General features: G+C 48.0%; 2 protein-coding genes across 4 annotated transcripts in view; both read right to left on the bottom strand.

Annotated features, from left to right (window-relative positions):
* The window catches only part of LOC130253447 (mas-related G-protein coupled receptor member H-like), a 141,206-nt gene that overhangs the window by 35,471 nt on the left and 81,354 nt on the right, over positions 1 to 24,381 (bottom strand). The window lies entirely within an intron of this gene.
* LOC130253455 (mas-related G-protein coupled receptor member H-like) lies at positions 90 to 10,646 on the bottom strand. Of its 3 annotated transcripts, none has more exons than XM_056492040.1 (3): positions 10,241 to 10,646; positions 2,343 to 2,454; positions 90 to 2,100 (listed from the first exon to the last, which is right to left on the bottom strand). In XM_056492040.1, the coding sequence occupies exon 3, from the start codon at positions 1,988 to 1,990 to the stop codon at positions 1,070 to 1,072; it is 921 nt and encodes a 306-aa protein (XP_056348015.1). In that variant the 5' UTR covers positions 1,991 to 2,100; positions 2,343 to 2,454; positions 10,241 to 10,646; the 3' UTR covers positions 90 to 1,069. The 3 variants fall into 3 exon arrangements, with proteins under 3 accessions (XP_056348015.1, XP_056348016.1, XP_056348013.1); XM_056492041.1 differs by lacking the exon at positions 10,241 to 10,646 and adding an exon at positions 8,553 to 8,734; XM_056492038.1 differs by lacking the exon at positions 10,241 to 10,646 and adding an exon at positions 3,916 to 5,968.

Raw genomic sequence — 24,381 nt, 5'->3', positions numbered from 1 at the left:
TGCCCTCCCAACAGAATGTCAGAATCTTTAGAATGGGATAAAAAAAAGGAAATGAGCCATTTTGGTCACTGTTCACCAAGGACAAGCTCTGCAGAGAAGCCTGGATGTTGTTTAATCAACAAATTCTGAGGACAGAATTATCACAGTGGAAACACATCAAAAAAATAAACCAAAATTTGACACATGGGTATTAACAAAATGACAAAGATGGATTTTGGCTGAAGCTCTGTGCAGAGTCCTTGTTCAGCTCCTTCTGACGATGGGCAGGTTTAGGATGGAGGTGGTCAAGGGCTTCCTTGGACTTTGATGTAGGGGAACCAGAGAATGGCCCCATTCTGCAGAACAGCAGCATAACCCCAAATTTCTGTGCCATTAAATAGTCCAAAAATCTGCTGATGTGAATTTCCATGCTTAAAGCTCTTTTTGGTCACAGGCACAAGGGTTCAGGGGAGGTCACATTGGAGCCTGCACTTTACTCAGAAGGATTTAATTCTGGAATTAAAGAATGTGACAAATTTCCACTGAAAGTACAAGGGAATGTTGCTGTCCCTGCCCATCTCTGCAGTCCTACCTGGTGTCTCTTCCCATCAGCTGGGAATGCAGGGTTAGCTCTGGAGGACAGAAGGGGAAGCAGGCTCCGTGTGATCCCAACCCCTCTCCTGCCATCCAGAGGCACCAGCACAGCAGGCATTTGGGAAATAACTGCCCTGTGGTGGTGTGTCCCTGTTCCTTAACATGTCACATTCTGTGCAGGCAAGAGATCCCTCAAAACACCATGAAACTCATCTGGTTGATCAAAGGGGATGGAGTTCATTCCCTGGGACTGAAGCAATGAGGGTCATTCCATGTGGAATAGAGCTGGGCACAGCAGGGAGGAGGAAAGCCATGCTCCAATGTGCTCTATGGCAAAGCATCCCTCCCACATTGCCCCTGGCAATGCCCCTGCTCCCTACTCCTGCAGGAATACACCAGCACAGGGAGGGTGATGCTGTGGGTATTTAATAATCGGGCAACTCAAGGAAACCTGTGCTGAGGTCCTTCAGCAGAGCAGTAGAAAGGATCAACAGGCTTAGACCACAGTATCTGTGTTGGCATCATTTCTACAGGCAGTTTTTTCTTTCTTCTCCTCAAAGACCCTCTGGAGGGAGAGCTGGAGGGACTCCATGGAGCAGGGACTCCAGCACCTCCCTGCCAAGAAGTAGATGAAGGGTTTGATGCTGCTGTGGATGCAGTTGAACAGGAAAACAACCTGGGTGGGCACTAGGAAATATCCAAGCTGCTGCAGGAAATTCCACATGCTGAGGAGGATAGTTAAGAACACAACAACGGAGATAGTGATGTGTCGCTTCTTGTCTTGCTGTTTCTTAGAGCCACAAGTGGCCTTGATGATGTCAATTGTGCGGGATATGAACATGGGGACAACAAAGAGGAGCAGGATGATGGTGTAGATGGAGATGAGAGCTGCCCTGCACTGCTCCTGCTCGTGGGATGGGCACAGGGATGCCAGAGTGGGAATGACAGTGAAGAGAGCAAAGAAGGCCCAGTCTCGGACACTGATCACCACCCACAGCAGGCGCTCAGGAGGATTGCAGCGGCAGTAGAGCACGCATAGTTCGAACACATCAAACGGATCGCTGAGCCACGTCAGCCGGTACAGGCCCCAGTAGAAGGAGAGCATTGACAGCTGGAAAAGGAAGCTCACGTACGTCAGGGGCATGACAGGAGAGCAGGACATGTCCTCCACCAGGAAGAGGAAGGCAGAGGGCACCACGAAGAGAAGGAAGAGGAAGTCAGCGACAACCAAGTCAAAGATCTCAGAATTCCGGGCTGTCGGTCTGAGGAACCAGAGGAAAGCCCCGTTCCCAGCCAGCCCACAGAGGCAGATGAGCAGTGTCACACTGTGTATGGCCACATCAGTGACATCTGTCTCACAAAGATCATCTCCTTCAGTGGGTGAGGCAGGAGATGGGGACACGGTGGTCACCTCCATGGATGGACATTGGGCAGGCAGTGGGATGTGGCTCCTGGCTGTGGTCAGAGTGGATGGGAGTCAGTGGTTGGAGAATCCACGGATGGACCATGGGGCTCCTGAGCAGCTCCCTGCAGTGGGAAGGATTCAGAGAGGAGTGTGATGTGCAGGGGAGGAGGGTGGTGGAAATGATGGGGTGAGAAAGAGAAATGGGAGGGTTGGGCTGTTCAGCAGGGGATGTGGAAGGGAAACTTTGGGAAAGGAGGGAGGACCTGGGGAGGGCACTCTGGTCACCAGGAGAGGGTGGCAGGAACAGAGCTGCTGCTGGAGGAGAGGAAGGTGGGGGAGGGAGGAAGGAAAACATTCCACTGACCTGTTCACTGTGGGGCAGCAGCAGGTAAAGGGGGTCTGTGCAGATCAGCGGTGCTTCCTGGTACCTCTTGCTCCTTTGGGATCTATGTCCAGAAGAAGTTCCTCCTAGGTCCCTAACATGAAGAAGGAGAAAGTGTCCAGATCACCAGGAGCTCCATTCCTATCCTGCTGAGTCTCTCTGTGCCCTGTTCCTCTGTTGTTTCCCAAAGACTCGGTAGAGTCACAGGAGAGTCAGAAGTTGCATCTTTCTCTATGTCAGAGTTTCACTTCCTCAGAGTTATTTATCTTGGGTTTTCTGCTACAGAGGAAGTAACTTTTTTCAAAAGCTCTAAATGAAATATTTTGCAAATGGCTCCTCATTTCCTCCTGATGGGAAATATTCCTTCCCTGCAGGATGTCCTATTCTGCAACTGCCTTCCTTCTCCCAAAAGGTTTTTAACATTCCTTGATTCTCTTCTTTTAGGGGTCATTGTCCTTCCAGCAGCAGAGAGATGCTGGTGGTGCTAATGGCACTGGAGTCCTGGCAGTGCTGGGGCGGCAGCTCGGTGCTGCTCAGAAGTAACTCATATTCCAGGAAGTGCTCCGGGATCATTGCCAAAACTTCCCCTGCACCCAAAAGAAGCACAACTGGGCTGCTCCGTATCCTGTCCCATCCCATCCCATCCCATCCCATCCCATCCCATCCCATCCCATCCCATCCCATCCCATCCCATCCCATCCCATCGATTTCCCAGATGGCAGCCACTCTCCCACTCTGAGTGTGCCCTGTCAGGCTCTGCTTTCCTCTGGGTTTGCCAGCATCCACACCCCTTCCAAGCCCTTCTACCCTCTCCTGACCCCTCCAACCTGCTCTGACACCCCAGAACCCACTCAGTGCTGCTTGTTTTCCCCTGACAGCCCCACTGCTTCCAGCTCCACCTGGGACCCCAGCAGTGTCTCTGCTCCTCCTGGTCATAGGGTTCTAGGACTCATGAGGGAGGAGGAAAGCCCAGCTCCAGTGTGCTCACAGGATGATAAATGTGGCTGGAGCCAGTGCAGAAACACGTAAGGGGGCCTGCAGTGGTTTTGGGGCAAGTTCTGTAACAAGAAGCAAGAGCACAGGGCCAGAGGAAAAGTTCAAGGCAGGTTCACCTTTAATATCACAGCACTCAGTGAATTCAACCACCAGAGACCCCTCTGAATGATCCTCCAGCATCATAAAAGTAGGAGTCTGACACATGAAAATAAATTCTAGGAAAATGATGCTTATGTGTTAGATAAAAACTTTTTAACATCTATGTGTGGTTATAATGGATAAAACCCCTGCTTTAAAGTCTCACCACACACACACATCAGGAAGAGAATCATTCTGTATGTCCTGTGCCAGTAAGGAATCCCTGCTTCTGAACGCTTCCCATTGCATTAGAAAGTTTATTTCAGCCAATTTCAATGCCAAGATACAGATGGGATGCACAGGACAGAGGAGTGGGGACGTGGGGAGGGCACTGTGGTCACCAGGAGAGGATGTCAGGAACAGAGCAGCTGCTGGAGGAGAGGAAGATGGGGAAGGGGAGGAAGGAAAACATTCCACTGACCTAATTAGTGTGGGGCAGCAGCAGGCACAGGGGGTCTGTGCAGATCAGCAGTGCTTCCTGGTACCTCTTGCTTCTTTGGGATCCATGTCCTAAAGCAGCTCCTCCCAGGTCAGTGACATGAAGGAGAAAGTACTCAGATCACCAGGAGCTCTCAATTCCCATCCTGCTGGATCTCCCTGTGCCCTGTCCCGCTGTTGGTCCCCAAGGCATGGTGGGGTTATAGGGCAAGCAGAAATGGTTTTACCACTCTGGCTATGTTAGAGTTGCACTCTCTCTGTGTGGGAAGTTAGGTCTTAAGTTTAGTGCAGAAAGCAATCTTTCCAAATGAATTACAGCTGTACTGATTACCAGGAAGGTGAAACAGCCTTGCCTGCTCAATGAGGCTGGTTATTTTATAAAAGAGTGGGTTATCTGGCCACTAGTTGTAGTTAGTGTGTGGGTCTCAGTGTTTGTTGGCTGCACTGTGAGCAGGTAAGTGGTCACAGAAGGGACTGGTAAGGTAGGAAGATGCTGTGTGAGGGACAGACAGGGTCAGGTGGCTGGGTAAGGTACAGATTTGGGTTAGCTAGTCATGTTGAAGGGAAATTGTGAAAAAGAAAAAAGGTATCAGACCTGTGGGGAGCAGCCTGTAAGAAAAAGAGTCAGTAATGTGTGGAGTTGTCTGAGTGAAGTCCACTGAGAGAAGGCAGGAAAAGTTTTTAATAAGTGACTGGTGGTGATGCCAGTCCAGTCTATCCTGACATAATTACTACATAGTGGTGACTCCAAAGTAATGATCAGGACTTGTGCTGTAGGGTGAGGTACAGCCAGAGATGGAGCCCAGTGAAGCTGAGACCAGCAGGGAAGCTGCTGGTCTGGACCTGATTGATTTTGGCACCTGGAGGGATGGTTATTCAGGTGAGCCACTGGGAACAGACTGTTTTATCTATATGAAAAACTTTGGGGAAAAAAAGAAAAAAAGGTGTTAAAAAAAAGATGCAAGTACTGCCTTTAGTGCTAGAGTATGGAAAGAAGTTAGGGAAAGACTGTGGGATGTGGCATCCAAAGGGGACAAGGCAGCTACAAATTTGGTTACCACCTGGAAATTACCCTATGAGACTTTAAAGGAATGGAAACAGTGCAGGAGGCAAAAGAGGAATCAAAGTAAGGAATTGAAGTTAATGGGGAAGAACAGAAAAATGAGGTTCAGCTTGAGAATGTGCCTGTCCCTGAAGTAGAGCCTGCTTGAGCTGCTTCTGTGTCCCCAAAAAGGCTGAATTAAGGGCCAAGTCAAAATATGTTTCTCCCAGACAGGAGTTCATTAAAGCAACTTCACAAAAGCAACAAAGCTGAAAAAGGTACAACTGAAGTATTTATGTGGTTGTTATGCTACTATAAACATTCACTGTGGGTAATGAAATTGGAATAATTTGGTTATACGTGAGGAGCAACTTAAGTAATAAGAAAAAACTCTTGGCTCTGAGGAAAGGTAAATATCTGATCAATCTAAAAAAACCCTATGATAATCTACAGCATGCAGGCAGCTATCTCTTATATAAGAACTTGGTGAAAGAAACAGCCATAAAGCAAAACTAGGAAAACTACTTGGAATATTTAAGAACTAGGATTTGAAGTATATGTCCTTATTGTAATGTGTTGCCCAAACAATTTTATAACTGTAGTCTGAAGTGAAAAATGTCAACATGTCCTTATTGCAAACAATTGTATAAGTGTTAGTCTGAGGTGAAATATGTGGACATATCATAATGGCAATTTACCTTAAATAAAAAAGGGGCAATTTGTGGGAAGATAGGTTGAAAGGATAGTCCAGAAGGCAATCTCTCCCAGTGAATTACAGCTGTACTGATTACTGAGAGTGGAGAGATCTGTGCCTGCCCAATGAGTTTGGGTGTTATAAGAGTGGTATAGCTGGCTGCTAGTTGCAGTTTGAGTTAGAGCTTGAGAGTCTGCTGCAGTTTGGGATGGAGCCTGCTGGCTGTGCTGTGAGGAGGGTAGGGACATGCAGTTGTGCAAGGGACAGATAAGGTAAGAAGATGCTGTGTGAGGCACAGGCAGGGTAAGGCAGCCAGGAAAGTGACAGGTTGGGGTTAGCCAGTCATGCAGAGAGGAGAGGAGGAGTCAGAGCTGTGTGGTGCTGCCTGTAAGAAAAGGAGTCAGTGCTGTGTGAAGCTGCCTATGAGGGAAGGAGTCAGAGGTGCCTGAGAGAAGGCATAAAAAGTTTCTAATAGAGCACTGGTAATGATGCTAATCTGGTCTGTCTTGACTTGATTCTTACATTAGAGATCACATTACTAACTCCCAATACCCTTGATGATGTAATAAAAGCAATTGGGGACCAGATTTTGGGGTGCTGTGCTCCCACTACCCGCTCCTTCACCAGAGCTCATCCTTCTTAGTCTTGAGAGCACTTGTGGTTGATTTGACCTGATCTCAGCCCTTTCCCAGCAGGGATACCTTCCATTAGGCCAGGCTGCTTCAAACCCCATCCAACATGGTCTGGAGCACTTCCAGAGATGGGGTGTGGCCGCTGATAAAAAGGAAAATGGCCTAAAAAGATTACAGCACTCAAACTTAACAGTACTTCAGTTATACCTTATCACACACTTATCACACTCAACAGAGGAATAACACTTAACAGCATTTAACATAACTTATGCCTTGTACTTCTTTACAGGCCTGACTCACTCAGATGTCTCAGGTACTAAAACACCTGAGAGCAGCATTGCTCCCACATTTGCCATGGCAGATGCACACGTGTGTGCACACAGACAGAGCCAGTGCAGAGTCCCTGTGAGAAATTCCCCTTGGAGGCAGGGAAATGCTCACTGTGGATCTGTTTGCATCTCCTCACTGTGCCAAGGGCTGAGCCTCGAGCAGTGCGGGGATCGACCCAGGACCGTCGGTGTTCGGGGATCACCTGACGGCAGCAAACGGGAGAGATCCCGGCTGGGAGAGGCCCCACTCCCAGGGAGGTTCTGGTCAGCCCTGCTGGGGCCCAGGGGAGCTCCAAGGGTCTCTTTTTGGACTCTTCTTTACAGGGCCCCAAGAGATGGGCTTCAGTCACTGCCATATTTAACCCTGGCCACACTTTGGGCTGGCAACTTTCTGTGAAAGTGTGAGAACAGGGATGTAGTACCATTCAGGAAAGTGAAATAATTTCCAAGGCTGTCCATAAAACTCAGGAAATTGTTGGACAGCAGCAGTTCCTGGGAGCAGAGGGTGTTCCTGATGAGCTGCAGAGGAGCTGAGCCCAGGGGCTGCTCCTCAAGGCAGATGCCTCAGGATCATTTCTTAGAACCCATTGGAGCCTGGAAAGGGGGAGGGGATGCACCAGGACAGGGAGGGGGATGCCGTGTGTATTTAGTAATAAGGTGGCTCAAGGAAACCTGTGCTGAGGCGCTTCAGCAGAGCAGTGGAAGGGATCAGCAGGCTCATATCCCCATGTCCCTGGAGACATCATTTCTGCTGGCAGTTATTTCTCTCTTCTCTTCAAAGACACCCTGGAGGGAGAGCTGGAGGGATTCCAAAGAGCAGAACTTCCAGCACCTCCCTACCAAGAAGGAGACGAATGGTTTGATGGTGCTGTGGATGCAGGTGAGCAGGAAAGCCACGTGGGATGAGAAAATGATATAGCCAAACTCCTGCAGTAAATTCCTGAGGCTGAAGGGCAGAGTGAGGAGCACAATGAAGCAGATAACAATGTCAAGCCTCTTGGTTTCTTCTGGTGGGAGCCAGACGTGATCTTAATGTAGAGCATTGTGCTGGAAATGACAATGAAGGGAACACAGAGGAGGAGGTTGAAGGTGTACCTGGAGATGAGACACGCCCAGCAGTGCTCAGATAGCTGGGATACACAAAGGGAGGCTACTGTGGCAAAGAGAGAGATGACAGAGATGGAGAGTGCCCAGAGCAGGGCACAAACCACCTTCAAGAGGTGCTGGGGACGGTGGCAGCAGTGCCAGATTGGGCACTGGATGGACCTGCACCTCTGGATGCTGATGAATGTCAGCAGATGTAGGACACCAGACACAGCTGGAAAAGCAACCACACATATAGCAAGGGCATGATGACAGAGCAGGACACATCCTCCAACAGGAAAAGCAGACTGGAGGGGATCAGAATGAAGAGGAAGTCCATAACAGTCAGAATGAGGATGTAATGGGTGGGGCTGTTCCCAGACACATGGAGGGAGCTGAGGAGTCAGAGGACAGCCCCGTTCCCAGCCAGCTCATAGAGGCAGATGAGCAGTGCCACACTGTACATGGCCACATCAGTGACATCTATCTCACCTCAGTGAGTGAGGCAGGAGATAGAGACACAATGGTCACCTCCATGGATGGACAGTGGGCAGGCAGTGGGATGTGGCCCCTGGCTGTGGTAAGAGTGGATGGGAGTCAGTGGCTGGAGAATCCAGGGATGGATCATGCAGCTCCCTGCAGTGGGAAGGATTCGGTGGGGAGGAGTGAGATGAGCAGGGAAGGAAGTCGGGAGTTGGGAAGGATGTGGAAGGAAAGCACAGGGCAGAGAAGGAAGAACCTGGGGAGGGCACTGTGGTCACCAGGAGAGGGTGGCAGGAACAGAGCAGCTGCTGGAGGAGAGGAAGATGGGGTAGGGAGAAAGGAAATCATTCCACTGACTTGTTCACTGTGGGGCAGCAGCAGGCAAAGGGGTTCTGTGCAGATCAGTGGTGCTTCCTGGTACCTCTTGATCCTTTGGGATCTATGTCCTAAAGCAGCTTCTCTCAGGTCAGTAACATGAAGAAGGAGAAAGTTCCCCAATCACGTCCTGCTGTCTGCCCTGTCCCACTTTTGCTCCCCCAGACTCAGTGGAGTCATGGGAGAGTAGGAAATTGCATCTTTGTCTACGTCACCGTTTCACTTCCTCAGAGATATTTATCTCGGTTTTTTTGTGTGTGTGGGTGGGGGGGGCGAGGGGGGGTTGGGGTTTTTTTTTGGTTTTTTTTTGCTACAGAGGAAGTGCCTTTTGTCAAAAGCTCCAAATGAAGTATTTTGCAAATGGCTCCTCATTTCCTCCTGATTAGAAACATTCCTTCCCGTAATAATGTCCCATTCTCCAACAGCTTTCCCTCTCGACAGTTTTCTACAATTCCTCATTTCTCTTCCTTGAGGGGTCATTGTCCCTCCAGTAGCAGAGGGATGGGGATAGCGCTGGGGGCACTGCAATGCTGGCAGTGCTGATGAGGAAGCTGGGTGCTGCTCAGAAGTAACTCTCATTCCGGGAAGAGCTCCAGGACTCCAGGATCATTGCCAAAGCCTCCCCGGGGCCCAAGGAAGCACAACTGAGCTCTCCTCTCCCTCTCCCCTCCTCTCCCATGTTGATCAGGGTTTAAGTTAGATAAAAAATAGGTTAATGATTATTAGAAGCTTGACCTAGAGATAACAGAGGTATTGTTTCCAATTATGAGCTTGTTTCAGTTTTGTTTATGAAACGGGATGGAGTAAGTGAACCGTTGTAAGAACAGATTGAAACCAGTAGAACAGTGGCTAACACCTGGACTGTGTACCAATCCATCACAAAGCAGGGGACCTTGGACTGTGCCAGAGAGTCACGGAGACCTGATGAAGACTTTCCTTACTTCATCTTTCAAGACCACTGACCCAATTCAAGAGAAGAACTGTGCACACCTTACGACGATTATCCTCACTTTATTACAGAGGGGGATGGAAAGTGCTGGAGTTATGCATATGTATGGAATATAAGATTTTGGGAAATAGAGGGCAAGGGACCTTGTACGGGACTGTCCCTATAGGATTGTCCCCATGCAGCCCACTGGTGTCTTAATAAACATACCACTTTCTAACTCTAATTAGTTAGAGAGTCTTTGTCTGTAAACATACCGGTTTTAATGATTCAAGGTCACCATTAATATCACAGCACTCAGTGAATATGACTACCAGAGACCCCTCTGAATGATCCTTCAGATTCATAAAAGTACTTCCAGCAGGAGGTTGACCCATGAAAATAAATTCTAGGAAAATTATGTTTATGTTAGATAAAAACTTTTTAACGTCTATGTGTGGTTATAATGGATAAAATCCCCTGTAAAGTCTCACCACACACACAAATCAGGGAGAGATCCTTCTGCATGTCCTGTGCAGGTAAAGAATTCCTGCTTTCAAATGCTTCCCATTGTGTTAGAAAGTTCATTTCAGCCAGTTTCAATGTCAAGGTACAAATGGGGAGCACAGGGCAGAGGAGGTGGGACGTGGGACCTGGGGAGGGCACTGTGGTCCCCAGGAGTGACTGGCAGGAACAGAGCAGCTGCTGGAGGAGGGGGAGGGAGGAAGGAAAACATTGCACTGACCTGTTCACTGTGGGGCAGCAGCAGGCAAAAGGGGTCTGTGCAGATCAGTGGTGCTTCCTGGTATGAACATGAAGAAGGAGGAAGCACCCAGATCATCAGGAGCTCCCCATTCTTCTCCCTCTGGCTCCTCTCCGTGTCCTGTATCGCTGTTGTTTCCCAAAGAGTCAATGGGGTCACGGGGCAGTCAGAAGTGCTTCCACACCTTTGGATCCATCAGCGTTCCACAGCCTCGGGGATACTGCTATTGATTTGTTTTCCCTACAAAGCAAGTGGTCCTATTCTTTGTTGTGAGAAACAATGCCTCACTTCTTAAAATTTAAAAAAGTTTTTTAAACTATAACAAGGGACGAAACAAGGTAAAAGCAACACCTCTGGGTGGTCACCCACAGCCAGAGGCACAGCCACAGGCACGCTGCCCACACCAGGAACACGCCTTATATACTCTTGGTAAGCCAAGCCTCACATTCAAACATATTCCACTCCTCTGACACAGCTCCTCCTTCATCCTGCCTTCCTGGAGCTTGTGCAGCCCTTGTGGCTTCAGCTCCACACCATGGTCAGAGATGAGCATTACAGAATTCAACATGAACACAGCACTCACATTAGAGAAACTCCACATCTGAACAGAGCTTCTTTTAACATGGTAACACACATAATATTTGTTCAACATTTGTGAGAGCCAATCACCATACTACCTGTTTATAACATCTGTGAATGTCTCCTCATTTCCCCCTAATTAAAAGCACTTCGTTCCAGAAGAGTGTCCCATTCTCCAACTTCCTGACAGCTGACAGGCTTCAATGATTCCTTATTTCTCTTCCCTGAGGGGTCATTGTCCCTCCAGCAGCAGAGGGATGCTGGTGGTGCTGGTAGCACTTGTGGTGTTGGCAGCACTGTTGAAGCATTTGGGTGCTTGTGAGAAACAACTCCCATTCTGGGAAGAGCTCCAGAATCATTGCCAAAACCTCCCCTGGGCTCATGGAACACCCCTGGGCTATGGACTCCCATTTCCATGATTCCAATGCAGACTTACACCGCCCAAGGGAAGGACAGCAATCAGCTGCTTGCAGCCCAGTTATCAGCACTAAGAGCCCACCCTAATTACTGCCAATCCCTTTGATGATGCAATGAAAGCTATTGGAGACCAGAGTGCTGTGAACCCCCTTCCAGTCCTTCACCAGAGCTCCTGCTCCTCCTCAGTCCTGGGAACACCTGTGGTGTTTTCTACCTGATCCCATACTGTCCCATTGCCAGCAGTGACACCTTCTACTATGCCAGGTAGCTCCAAACCCTATCCTACCTGGCCTTGTCACTGTAAGGGATGAGGCAGGCACAGCCTCTCTGGGCAACCTGTGCCAGTGCCTCAGCATCCTTACAGGGAAGGATTTCTTCTCAATATCCAATCTGTACCCACCCTCTCTCAGGGGGAAGACATTCCTCCTTGTCCTGTCACTCCATGTCCTTGTCTAAAGTCCCTCTCCAACTCTCCAGAAGCCCCTTTAGCTCATGGATCATGAAATGTGGGCACTTGAAATGATTGGCCTGGTGAGGGGATGTGAGATTCCATTGCTGGGGACACAAATGTGGTATCAGCAGGGAAGAGAGGTGACAGTTCTGGTGTCAGGGCCACCACACGTGCTAGTTTCCAGCAGGAGCATCCCAGATCCCTGAGGCATGTCAGCCTGGGTAGGAATCATATCACCACAGCTTTCAAGGAATTCCTTGGAATTCACTGTAGGCTGCTGTCTGACTGCCAGGGCAGTGTAGAAGATGACTCAGATGAAACCTGCAACTTTCTAAGGGTTGTAGCCAAGAGAGCTGCTGTTTGGGTTTTTTTTTCTTTTCTTTTCTTTTCTTTTCTTTTCTTTTCTTTTCTTTTCTTTTCTTTTCTTTTCTTTTCTTTTCCTTTCCTTTCCTTTCCTTTCCTTTCCTTTCCTTTCCTTTCCTTTCCTTTCCTTTCCTTTCCTTTCCTTTCCTTTCCTTTCCTTTCCTTTCCTTTCCTTTCCTTTCCTTTCCTTTCCTTTCCTTTCCTTTCCTTTCCTTTCCTTTCCTTTCCTTTCCTTTCCTTTCCTTTCCTTTCCTTTCCTTTCCTTTCCTTTCCTTTCCTTTTCTCTTTGCCTGTGGAATTTTCCCTTTGACATGCTAGAAAGCACTGATGGCTAGGTCCTTGTGGAGAGTGAGGGCCAGAAATGGGTGTGGGAGCCTCCCCGTTTTTTGGGATTTTCTCTCTCTGAGTGTAGGTGTAACACAGCAAGATTAGAAGCAGGAAAAGGAGAGTCAGGGGCAGTTTCTGGCTCTTGCTCACTCTTGGATTCAGAGGAGAAAGGTCACTGCTGCTACCAATGCCATCCGAACGCTGGGTGCTGCCACTGCTGCTACTTGACTCTGCACCACTGCCCTCGTTGGGATGCTCTCCTGCTTTAGATTTCTATTTCTAAGTGTCCTGTTGGAGCACTGGCACTGACACTGCCCCAGGGTTCATGAGCAAAGCCTCTCCTCCATCCGTTCCCACCTGGGACACAGCCACCATCACCCCAGTGCCCCTGCAGCCTCAGGGATCATGGCACCTGCCCATCAGGAGCCTGCCAGCGCTCACTGCCAGCTGTGACTGCACCAAAGGGAAAGTGCCCATGGCCGAGAGGACTGGAACTGGCTTACTGTTCTGTCTGTTGTTAATTCCATAGTTGTTGGTGTTTTGTTTGCCTTGTTATATATATTAGTAAAGAACTGTCATTCCTATCCTCATATCTTTGACTGAGAGCCCGTTCATTTCAAAATTATACTAATTCAGAGGAAGGGATTTACCTTCTCCATTTCATGCTTTCCCTAGCAGCCACCTGTCTTTCAAACCAGGACAGATTTTGTTACCCAATGCTGGGGTCTGAGAAAAGGGTGAAAAGGAATAACAGTTCTTGAGCGATCTAATTTTTTGTGTTAGTGGCACCATGTGGTGTAGCTTTCCCTGGTTCAGGTGGCACGTGGTCACAGCTATATCTCTCCCATTTGCAGACTCTTATCTAAACATGGCTTCTATAACTAAGGCTACTGTAGCTGTTACCCAGTTCATTTTGTGGGTTAATAAAGTAAGGAATTATTGGATTTTTAACTTCCTCTGGAAGGTGGGTACATGAATTCAGACCTATTGCACACTAAGTGTATCTTTTTGGGGTTACTTCAATAATTGTACCCACTTTGAAGAAGTGACAGCAGGGGAATTTTTCTCCCAACTCTTCACCCAGATTTTTAGGTCCACCCCACCAGTTTTTGAATGGTTCAGATCTTCTCTACATGCTAATAATATCATACAGTGGCTGGTGTTGCTTATATACCTACTAAACATGTTCTATTTGGCATTTTGAAATAAGAGGAGATTGACTTGGATAGCCACCCTAATATCTACCCCAGGAAATAGGGATGCTGACACCCACAGCCTGACCCTGCCCCACAGCTCACCTCACAAATAAACCACCTGGATTGGGTGAGGCTTCTAGTGAAGGAGAGGTGTGAGATGGGCCAGGTGCTGAAGGATTACATCTCCCCAGCTAGTGACAAACCCTTCCCCTGCCTTAAAGAGGGAGAGACTGATGGTGCAGCAGTGGAACCCACAGACATTAAAATTATCCAGGTTCCAGCTGAACTGCAAGGACAAGCAGCAGTCACCACTGTGGAGACAAAGCAGTCTAAAATTATATCAAAGCACCCATGTAATAAGGATAAGAAAGGAGGGTCTTCACAACCAGCAGAGGAGCCAGAGGTTGAGGTCATTACCAAGCCCCTCTCGTATGAAAGTCTCCGTAATCTGCAAAAAGCCGTTGTGCAATGGGGCTGTGAGACTTATACAAAGTGGTTACTTGGGTCTGGGACCTTATGGGTACAGGTGTGCAACTGGGTGGTACTGAGGCACAGAATTTGGAACCCTTAACCCAGGACTCAGGTCTGAATCAGGTATTCGTAAGGGAGCCAGGGCCCCTTTCCCTCTGGGAGCGGCTTTTAATGAGTGTAAAAGAAAAGTTTGTCAACACAGAGAGTGTAGGAACACCATCTTAGAATGCACTGGAAGACCCTTGAGGGAGGGAATCCAGCAGCTGAGAAAAGTGGCAGTATTGGTGGTACCCTTTGGGAGGGATGGACAGCATGACAATGACCCTGACAAGGTCAGGTGCACAGGACAGATGAAGAAACTGGCAAACCTAGGATCACCTCAATACACCACCTTTATTGCAACAATTAATGCTGATAACAGCTGAGAGACAGTGGGTTCTGTTGCTAACAAGCTTAGAAATTTTGAGTATGACCAATGGCCCAATGCAGGCTCATGTCTCTACTGTAATTAAGAGCCTCCAAGAGGAAATGAGGGAAATGAGGGAGGAGATGAGGAGAAACAGTTCCTGTATGGCACCTGTGCAAGTCACAGGCCCCAAAGTCAATGCCCAATGTCCCCCAGATAGGCAAAAAAGATGCACCCCATGAGCTGACCTGTAGTTTTTTATGCATGACCATGGCGAAGACATGAGAAGGTGGGATGGGAAAGCCACTGCTGTCCTGGCAGCAAGGGTGTTGTCAACTCAGGGAGGGAAACACTAACCAAGTTCCACTAAAGTGAAGGTAGCCTCAACCTCCCATGAGCTAGCTTTCAGATATTACAGAAGAGAGTATGATCTGTCAGATCCCCTTGAACGAATCTCTAGTATGTATGCCCAGGAAGGGAAAAATGATCATGGCTAGAGGGGCCCTGCCTCCAGTCAGGAAGAGGCACAGGCAAACCGGATCTTTGGGACAGTGTGGATCTGATGGCCTGGCACATCAAAGCCACAGAAATATAGGGTATTAGTTGATGCTGGTTCACAGTGCGGCCTAATGCCATCGGGACATGTGGGGGAAGAACGTGTTTCCATTGCCAAAGTAACAGGGGGATGGCGGGAACTGACACTGTTAAAAGCTGAGGTGAACATAACTAGGAAGAAGTGGCAAAACCATGCTATTGTGACTGGCCCAGAGGTTCCATGTATTTTGGGCATAGACTTCGTCTGGGATGGCTATTACAAAAACTCAAAGTGACGCAGGTGGGCTTTTGGAATAGCTGCTGTAGAGGCAGAGGGCCTTAAGCAGCTGAACACCTTGCCTGGACTACCAAAAAACCCATCTTCTGTAGGACTCCTGAAGGTGACAGAGCAACAGGTACCAATTGCCATCTTGACAGTGCACCACTGTCAGTATCAGACGAATGGAAATGCCATGATCCCCAGAGTGCAGCAGAGTGAATGCCTCAGTTTGCTTTGACCTGGAAGGGCATGCTGTACACCTGGAACCGACCGCCCCAGGGGTGGAAACACAGCCCCACCATCTGCCATGGACTGATCCAGGCTGCACTGGAAAAGGGAGAACCTCCAAAATAGCTGTAATGATGATATCATTGTGTGGGGGAACACAGCACTATTTGTGACAGGGGAGAGAATCATCCAGATTCTACTGGGAGCCAGCTTTGCCATCAAGAAGAGGAAAGTCAAGGAACCTGCCTGAGAGATCCAATTCCTGGGGGTAAAGTGGCCAGACGGACTATTTCAGATTCCCACTGAAGTCATCAGCAATGTCTGCACCGACCAGCAAAAAGAAAACACCAGCTTTCCTAGGTACCATAAGCTTTTAGAGAATGCACATCCCTGAGTACAGCCAGATTGTGAGACTTCTCTACCTGGTCACCCGCAAGAAGAACGATTTCCACTGGGTCCCTGAACAGCAGCAAGCCTTTGCCAAAATCAAGGAGGAAATTGTTCATGCAATAGCCCTTGGCACAGTCAGGACATGAACCAAAAGTAAAAAATGTGGTTTACTCTGCAGCCGAAACCCACAAGGTTCTGAAGACAAAGTTACAGAGAGTCAAAAGCCAACTACACTCCCACAAAAAAAAAAAAAAAAAAAAATCTTAACTGTCTATGAAAAATTCAAACTGCCTCAAAGGTAATCAGCACTGAAACACAACTCCTCTTAGCACACTGACTCCCAGTACAGGGGTGGATGTTCAAAGGGAAAGTTCCCTCTACCCACCACAGCACAAATACCTCATGAAGCGAGTGGATTGCTCTCATCACACAGTGCCCCTGTATTGAAAAGCCAAATTGTCCTGGAATTTTGGGAGTAAATAATAACTGACCGAAAAGTGAGAATTTTAATCTCACTGATGAAAAAAAGCAGGAACAAGTAACCTAGGCTGGAAAAGCCCCACCATAAAACAAACTGCCAGCAGACAAAACACACTGTGCTCTTTTTCCCAATGGTTCCTGTCACATTGTGAAAATAATAAACCAGAAGTAAAAAGCAGCTATATGGAGCCCCACACAACGAGTTGCAAAAGCTACTGAAGGAGAAAAAACTTGCTGAACTCAAAGCCGTTCAGCTGGCCCTGGAAATTGCTGAAAGAAAGAAGTAGCCAAAGTTCTTTATCCCAATTATATTGATGCATGGATAACAGGCAATATTCTGTAAGGTTGGCTAGAAAAATAGAAAAATACTAACCAACAACGTAGAGTAAAGCCAATCTAAACTGCTAATGAGTAGAAAAACATTGCCACTCAAGTAGGGAAGCTACCTGTAAAAGTCTGTCATGTAGATACCCATGTCCCTAAGAGTCAGACTCATAAGAAACACTGAAACAATGAGCAATCAAATCAGGCAGCAAAGATAAAGGTATCACAAATAAATTTAGATTAACAACACAAGGGAAAATTGTTCCTAACTTGATGACTTCATGATGCCTCAGGTCATCAAGGCAAAAATGTCACTTACAAGTAGGCACAAAACCAAAGGATGGATTTAACCATGGACAGTATTTCTCAGGTTACCCATGATTATAAAATGTGTGCTGTAATCAAGCAAGCTAAGTGAGTAAAGCCCCTCTGGTGTGGGGGGTGATGGTCCAAATATAAGTATGGGAAGCCTGGCAGACTGATTTCATCACACTGCGTCAAACCCACCAAGGCAAGCGCTATACGCTGATCAGAATAAAAGTCACTACTAGAAATGTACCTGGTGCCTCATGCCACTGCTTGAAATACCATCTTGGGCCTTGAAAAGCAAATCCTTTTTGCTGGTTTTGCATTGAAGGCACCTAGGAGGAGGGCACACTTAGCTTTTTTTCTCTCTAATAACTTCTTCTGTGAATTGGTGGGACCAGTTAGAGAGAGGTTGGTTTGGTTGTTGACAGCCTGAAATACTAATTGGAAAAGTTAGTTTGATCTGTGACTTACATTTCAAAGCAAACTCTGGAAAAAAATTCTATTTCATTTCCAGCATTCCGCAAGGTAACATCCGGCTGGCCCAGGCCACTGCCCTTCACCTCCCATGTGGCCTGGGCTGGGCAGGGGTGGGCTTGGGAAACTGCTGGGTGGGGGATCCCAATTTCCAGGGGAAGGAGGGGCTTGTTGCTTGTTGCTAAAACTCTAGCCCTCCCTCCCCCCAGCGTAGATGTGGCTCGGTGGGGCCCTGCCTCTGGCTCGTAGCAGCCATGAGGAAGCCAGAGCCCGCCCAGCTGCCCACCCGGCTTGGGGGAAGGCAGCTGGGCTCCGTTTTGGCGGAGCCCCCTCCACACACCTGCTTGCTGGACTCTCAGTTTCGTCCAGCCCCCCTCCCCCTGCAGTGCAGCCTGCGCAGCCTGAGATTCTAGCACAGCTCCAGCATGACCTGGCCCAGCCCCTGCACTTTCTGTGTGAAATTTTAACCCTTCCAATGCTTGCATAAAACTTGCAGACCTCCTATCCTCCCCTAAGCAGAAAGAAAAGCAGAAGAACTTGTCCAAAGTTAGTAAAGTAAGAGCCAAGTTTCCAGATGGGAAGAAATTAAGGAGATGATGTGAAAGTTAGCTAAAAAATCTTTTTGTAAGCTATAAGAGTGGACTGTACTGTGCTGAAGATTCCTGTAAATTGTGAAAAAACCATAGGAAAGCTGAAGTGTTTGAGAAAACAATCCTTTGCCGTGATGGAGAGGGGGGGCCCTCTGTTGCTGTAAATAAAATATGAACAGAAGAGTTTAAAGGAAAAGAGACAAAGAGAACTTTAGCCTTTGAAGAGCTTATCCTTAAAAGTAATACCCTATAAGTTTAACTTAGCCCACAAACACAGCTCTGGGAAAGCTCTGAAAATGAGAGGAGTTTCACGATTTTATAGACTCCTGGGAGACTGGTATTAAAAAAGACACAAAAGAACTTTATTTTTTCTCTTGAAAAAATCCCTAAAGCCAAACAAGGAGAAACTCCTCTCCCTGAAGTGAACTGAAACGATTATTTAGGTAAAGGACTGACTGAAGTGTCTCCATATGTTGTTGTTAAGGTGTGGGAAGTAGAAAGGGGGAGGAAGTGGTCTGAAAATCTTATCCTGGATTTCTTATTTTCTTTGTGTTGTTAATAAAGTTTTTCTTGATACCCTTTTAAATTTTAAACCTGCCTTGTTTTTGCTCTTAATCCTATCTCACAACAAAAATTGAGTGTATTAAAATTAGCAAACCTAACTAAATCTAAACATCCTTTAGAAGCATGGTACTCCTAAAAGAATTGAGTCAGACCACAGGACCCATTTCAAGGACAGCCTTATTAACACCTGGGCTAAAAAACATGACATTGAATAGGAGTACCATATTCCTTACCATGCACCAGCAAAAGCACTGGATGAGAGGGACTTTCAAAATCTGGAGAATTAATTTACCCAGAGCCACAGGGTTAGTGAACACCCGAAGTTCCACTAACAAGCAACCCCCATCCAATTTAAACCCTTAGAAACACCAAATAGAAATAAAGTTGCAATAATACACATAAAAAATATGCTAAAAAAACCTATTTGAATTAATTCTGCCTCCAGCAAAGACAATCCCATCCATGGAATTGTCTTTGCTCAGGAACCAGGTTGCACCTGGCGGTGGTGCAAAAGGATGGAGAAACCCAATATATGTCTCAAAGAAACCTTGTTTTAGGGTACCCGTGACTCTGTGTCTGTATCTGTATCTGCATGTATATATTTGTGGGTGTGTTGGTTTCACGTGCTTGGGGGGAGGGGCAGATTCACCTCAGGGAAGGCTCCATGAGGCTGGGGAGTGGGAGGGGCTCTCCCGTCTCTGGGAGCTTCCCCTGTGAGCTGCTGGCACCAATCGGAGAGCTGGTGTGGTGATGGACAGCTCGGGAAACCAATGAAAAGTTATTTCACGTTCACAAATCACAGTGGATCGAGCTGGCTTCTCGCTCTTTCGGCTTCCGGCCTCCGGAGCTGTGCTGGGCCCTGGCTCTGCGGGGGCCCAGCTCGGGACCCCGGCCTCGGCTTGGTGGGGGCCCAGCTCGGGACCCCGGCCTCGGCTTGGTGGGGGCCCAGCTCGGGACTTCGGCCTCAGCTTGATGGGGGCCCAACTCGGGACCCCGGCCTCGGCTTGGTGGGGGCCCAACTCGGGACTTCGGCCTCAGCTTGATGGGGGCCCAACTCGGGACTTCGGCCTCAGCTTGATGGGGGCCCGGCCCGGCCGCATGGTCCCGGCCCCCCCACTTACGACCGCATGGCTCCGGGCAGCTCCGCGTGGCCTGGGCTTGACCCTCCACGTGGCGTGGCCAAGCGGGGGGGATCAGAGAGCCACCTAAGGCTCTCTCTTCCCCCCTCCCCGTTCTGAGAGAAAGAAGCCTCCAGCTGCCCAAGTTGTTTCTTCACGATCTGGATACAATTTTAACTTCTTTATGCCTGGATAAAATCCTCAATCTCCTGAGCTTCCCCGAATGAGAAGAAAAAAAGCATGGAGACTACAGAGGTCAGTGGAATGAAGATAAAGTTCCTGGTGGGAAGAGATTGAAAAGATGCAAACTGATAAGTAGCTGAAAACCTTTTTGGTGGGCTGAGGGGATTGTGACTTCACTAAAATTCCTTTAAACTGTGAAGTATACTTGGGGAGGTTTGGATGCTTGAGAAGAAGACTTTTTTGCCTTCGGGAAATGGAGCTCTCTCTATTCTGGGACTGGAATATGAACAGAGACATTTGATAGAGAAGGAGATGAAGAGAATTTTGTTTTTTGACAGCCTGCCTTTAAAAGTAATACCCCAAGTGTGTAACATAAACCATTGCACAGCTCTGGAAGGACTGTGAAAAAAATGGGAGGAGAGTAATAATCTGCAATATTTTTCCAGGCGGATGTGGATTGTGAAGGTGAAGACATCCCCTAAGCCATAACAAAAAAAAAAAAAGAGTTAAGTAAACTGAACTGATTATTTGGATGTATAACTGACTGAAGTGTTCTCTGTATGTTTGTTGGTAAGAAATGTGGACTGAAGGGGAGGAGGGAACAATCTAGGAATCTTATTCTGAATTTTTTTGTGTTATTAATAAACTTCTTGTACCTTTTTAAGTTTTAAGCCTGCCTTGTCTCTACTCCTGGGTCCTGTGGCTAAAAGAAATTAAATATATTAAGGTTGGCAAACCCAAGTCACACCGTGACAGTGGGATACTGGTGAAAGCCAGAGAAGATACAGCTTGGATTTGCTCAGGCTGCTCGAGGACAGCAGAAGAGAAAGAATTAATAACAGAGATAAACACCTGCTGGATGCGTGAGAGACGTGACAAGGGGTGTTACTTTCCTTGCAAAACTGAAATCAAGTCTATCCTCAGTTCCACGATCTAGTCTATAAAAGTGCGGTTGTTTCTTTAATAAAGGGCTTTCGGCTTTGCATTCTTCTGCTTCTGAAGGAAGACTTGTTGCTATGTCCTTTCACCGCTCCCTAGCCCCATAGCGACATATATGTATATAGTTAAGGTGCTACATGTATGCAAATAATTTAAAAGTTTAAATTTAATGTAGCATGTTAGTATGGGAAAAAATTTTGGGTGGATAATATTGGGGGTTAGTTTTTCCTTTGCTCTTTGCCTGTGGAATTTTTTCCCATTTACATGCTAAAAAAGTACAGATGGCGAGGTCCTTGAGACAGGGGGAGGGGGTACCTCCCTGGTTTCTTAGGAGTTTCTCTTGAAGGACAGGTGAAGTGGGGGCAGACCAAGAGATTAGAAGCAGGTAAAGGAAGGTAGAGGGCAATTTCAGTCTCTCACTTGCTCTTGGCTTTGGAGGAGGACGGTCGCTGCTAATGCTGCCATCCCAACGCTGGGAGCTGCCTCTTCTTCTGCTGCTGGACGCTGCACTGCTGCCTTGCTAGGACATTCTCCAGCTTTCAGCTTGCTGTTTCCGAGCATCCTGCCTCTACTCCATCCCATTCCATCTGGGGCACAGCCACCATCAACTAGTGCCCCTGCAGCCTCAGGGATCATGGCACCTGCCCATCAGGAGCCTGCCAGCACTCACTGCCAGCTGTGACGGTAACTGCACCAAAGGGCAAAGTGCCCATGGCTGAGCGAACTGGAACTGGGGTACTGTTCTGTTTGTTAATGCCATAATTGTTGTTGTTTTGTTCATCTTGTTATACATAGTAGGACAAAACTGTTGCTCCTATCACCATATCTTTGCCTGGGAGCCACGTAATTTCAAAATTACCCTAGTTCAGAGGGAGAGGATTTATTTTCTCCATTTCAAGGGAAGGCCCTGCTTTCCCTGACAGACACCTGTCTTTCAAATTAGTACAGGGAGACACTCCCTGGCTGAGTTGTTCTTTCCTTGAAAAGATGCACTGTGGAAAGTTTCTGCTTTCCAATGAAAAACATGAAAACAGGAGACAGGAAGAAAAAACCCTCTCAGATGTCTGGTAATTGCTAAAAATTTTTTTGAAAAAATGCTTTCTAGATGTCTAATCTCATGTGTGTCTTGTGCCTTCAAAGCCTGACTCAGCTTTCACTCCCACTTTCCTTTCCAGAAGCAGTGGTGCCTTAGCTTCCCCTGCATTTAAGGCAGTGGGAAAAGCAGGGACAGTTCCTCCTGGGTAAGAGACATGGCTGCTGTCCAGGTCTCTCCCAGGAGGAATGAGGAGATCTTGGCACTTTCAACATCATCCCAATCATTGCAGGCACATGTCTTTGGAAGAGCTCTGGTTTGAGACAGGTACCTGCCCTCCTCACAGAAAAGCCTGAATCTTTAGAGTTGGATAAAATAAGGAAATTAGCCATTTAGGACACTGTTTACTGGCGATAAGCTCTGCAGAGAAGCATGGATATGGTTTATAGAACAAATTCTGAGGAGAGAACCATCACACTGGAAACAGACCAAAAAATAAACCCAAATCTAATGCAGGGGTAAGAAAAAAAATTACAAAGCTCAGTACAAGATGGATTTTGGCTGAAGCTGCTGTACAGAGACACTGTTCAGCTCCCCTGTGAGGGTGGCCAGGTTCAGGATGGAGGTGGTCAAGGGCTTAGTTGGACACTGATGCTGGGGAATCAGAGGATGGCCCCATTCTGCCGAACAGCAGCATATCCCTGCATTTCTGTGCAACGGAATGTTCCAAGCATCTGGTGATGTGAATTTCCATGCTGAAAGCTCTTTTTGGTCACGGGCACAAGGGTTCAGTGGAGGTCACATTTGACCAAGCACTTTACTCAGAAGGATTTAATTCTGAAATTTAAAAATGTACAAAATTCCCACTGAAAGCACAAAGGAATGTTGCTGTCCCTGCCCAGCTCTGAAGACCTACCTCGTGTCTCTTCCCATCAGCTGGGAATGCAGGGTCGGATCTACAGGACAGTTCAAGCAGTGGGGGGATCGGCCCAGGACCCGTCGGATCACCAGAGGGCAGCAAACGGGAGAGATCCTGGCTGGGAGAGGCCCCAGTCCCAGGGAGGTTCTGGTCAGAGCTGCTGGGGCCCAGGAGAGCTCCAAGGGTCTCATTTTGGACTGCTGTTTACAGGGCTCCAAGAGATGGGTTTCTGTCACAATCAAGTTTCATCCTAGGCACACTTTGGGCTGGCAGCTTTCTGGGAAAGTGTGAGAACAGGGATGTTGCGCCATTCAGGGAAGTGGAATAATTTGCAAGGCTGTCCATAAAACCCAGGAGGTTGTTGGATAGCAGCAGTTCCTGGGAACAGAGGGTGTTTCTGATTAGCTGCAGAGGAGCAGAGCCCAGGGGCTGTTCCTCAAGGTGGATGCCTCAGGAGCATTTCTCAGATCCCAGTGGAGCCTGGAAAGGCGGATGCACCAGCAAAGGGAGGGTGACACTGTGGATATTTATTCATCAGGTGGCTCCTGGAAACCCTCACCCACTGTCCCAGGTTCCCTCAGCAATGCAGCAGGTGGAATCATGAGACTCTGAGCACAGCTTCCATGTCAGGATCATCGATACCAGCAGGGCTTTCTTCTGGCTCCTCAAAGATCCCCTGGAGCGAGAGCCGGAGGGACCCTATAGAGCAGTGCCTCCAGCAGCTCCCTGCCAAGAAGTAGATGAAGGGTTTGATGGTGCTGTAGATGCAGATGAGCAGGAAAGCCTCCTGGGAGGAGAAAATGGTATAGCCAAACTCCTGTAGGAATTTCCAGAGGCTGAGGGGCAGAGTGAAGGGCAAAATGAGGCAGATAACAATGTCGAGCCTCTTGGGTTTCTGCGGGTGTGAGCCAGACTTGACCTTAATGAAGAGAACTGTGCTGGAAATGAGCGTGAAGGGAGCACAGAGTAGGATGTTGAAGGCGTACATGGACATGAGAGACACCTGGCAGTGCTGAGATAGCTGGGATGCACACAGAAAAATTACTGCGGTATAGAGAGCAATGACAGTGATGGAGAATGCCCCAAGCAGGGCAGACACCACCTTTGAGCGGCGCTGGGGATGGTGGCAGCTTTGCCAGACCCAACAGTGGATTAACCTGCACCTCTGGATGTTGATGGCTGTCAGCAGGTACAGCCCCAGGCTGCTGTACATCAGTGATAGGCGGAAAACCAACCACACATACTGCAAGAGCATGATGACAAAGCAGGACATGTCCTCCAGCAGAAAAAACAGACTGGAGGGCACCAGATGGAGGAGGAGAAGGAAGTCAAAAATAGTCAGGTCGACAATGAAACGGGTGGTGCTGTTCCTGGATAAACAACGGGGGCCAAGGAGCCAAAGGGCAGCCCCGTTCCCAGCCAGCCCACAGAGCGAGATGAGCAGCGTCCCACTGTGTATGGCCACGTTGGTGACATTTATCTCGCAGAGATTGTCCTCTTCAGTGGCTGAGGCAGGAGATGGGGGCACTGTGGTGATTTCCATGGATG

The sequence above is a fragment of the Oenanthe melanoleuca genome, chromosome 5, assembly GCF_029582105.1.
Source record: "Oenanthe melanoleuca isolate GR-GAL-2019-014 chromosome 5, OMel1.0, whole genome shotgun sequence".
In the NCBI taxonomy this organism is placed as follows: Eukaryota; Metazoa; Chordata; class Aves; order Passeriformes; family Muscicapidae; genus Oenanthe; species Oenanthe melanoleuca.
The sequence above is the reverse complement of the archived record's forward strand: the minus strand, read 5'-3'. Positions and strand labels throughout refer to the sequence as shown.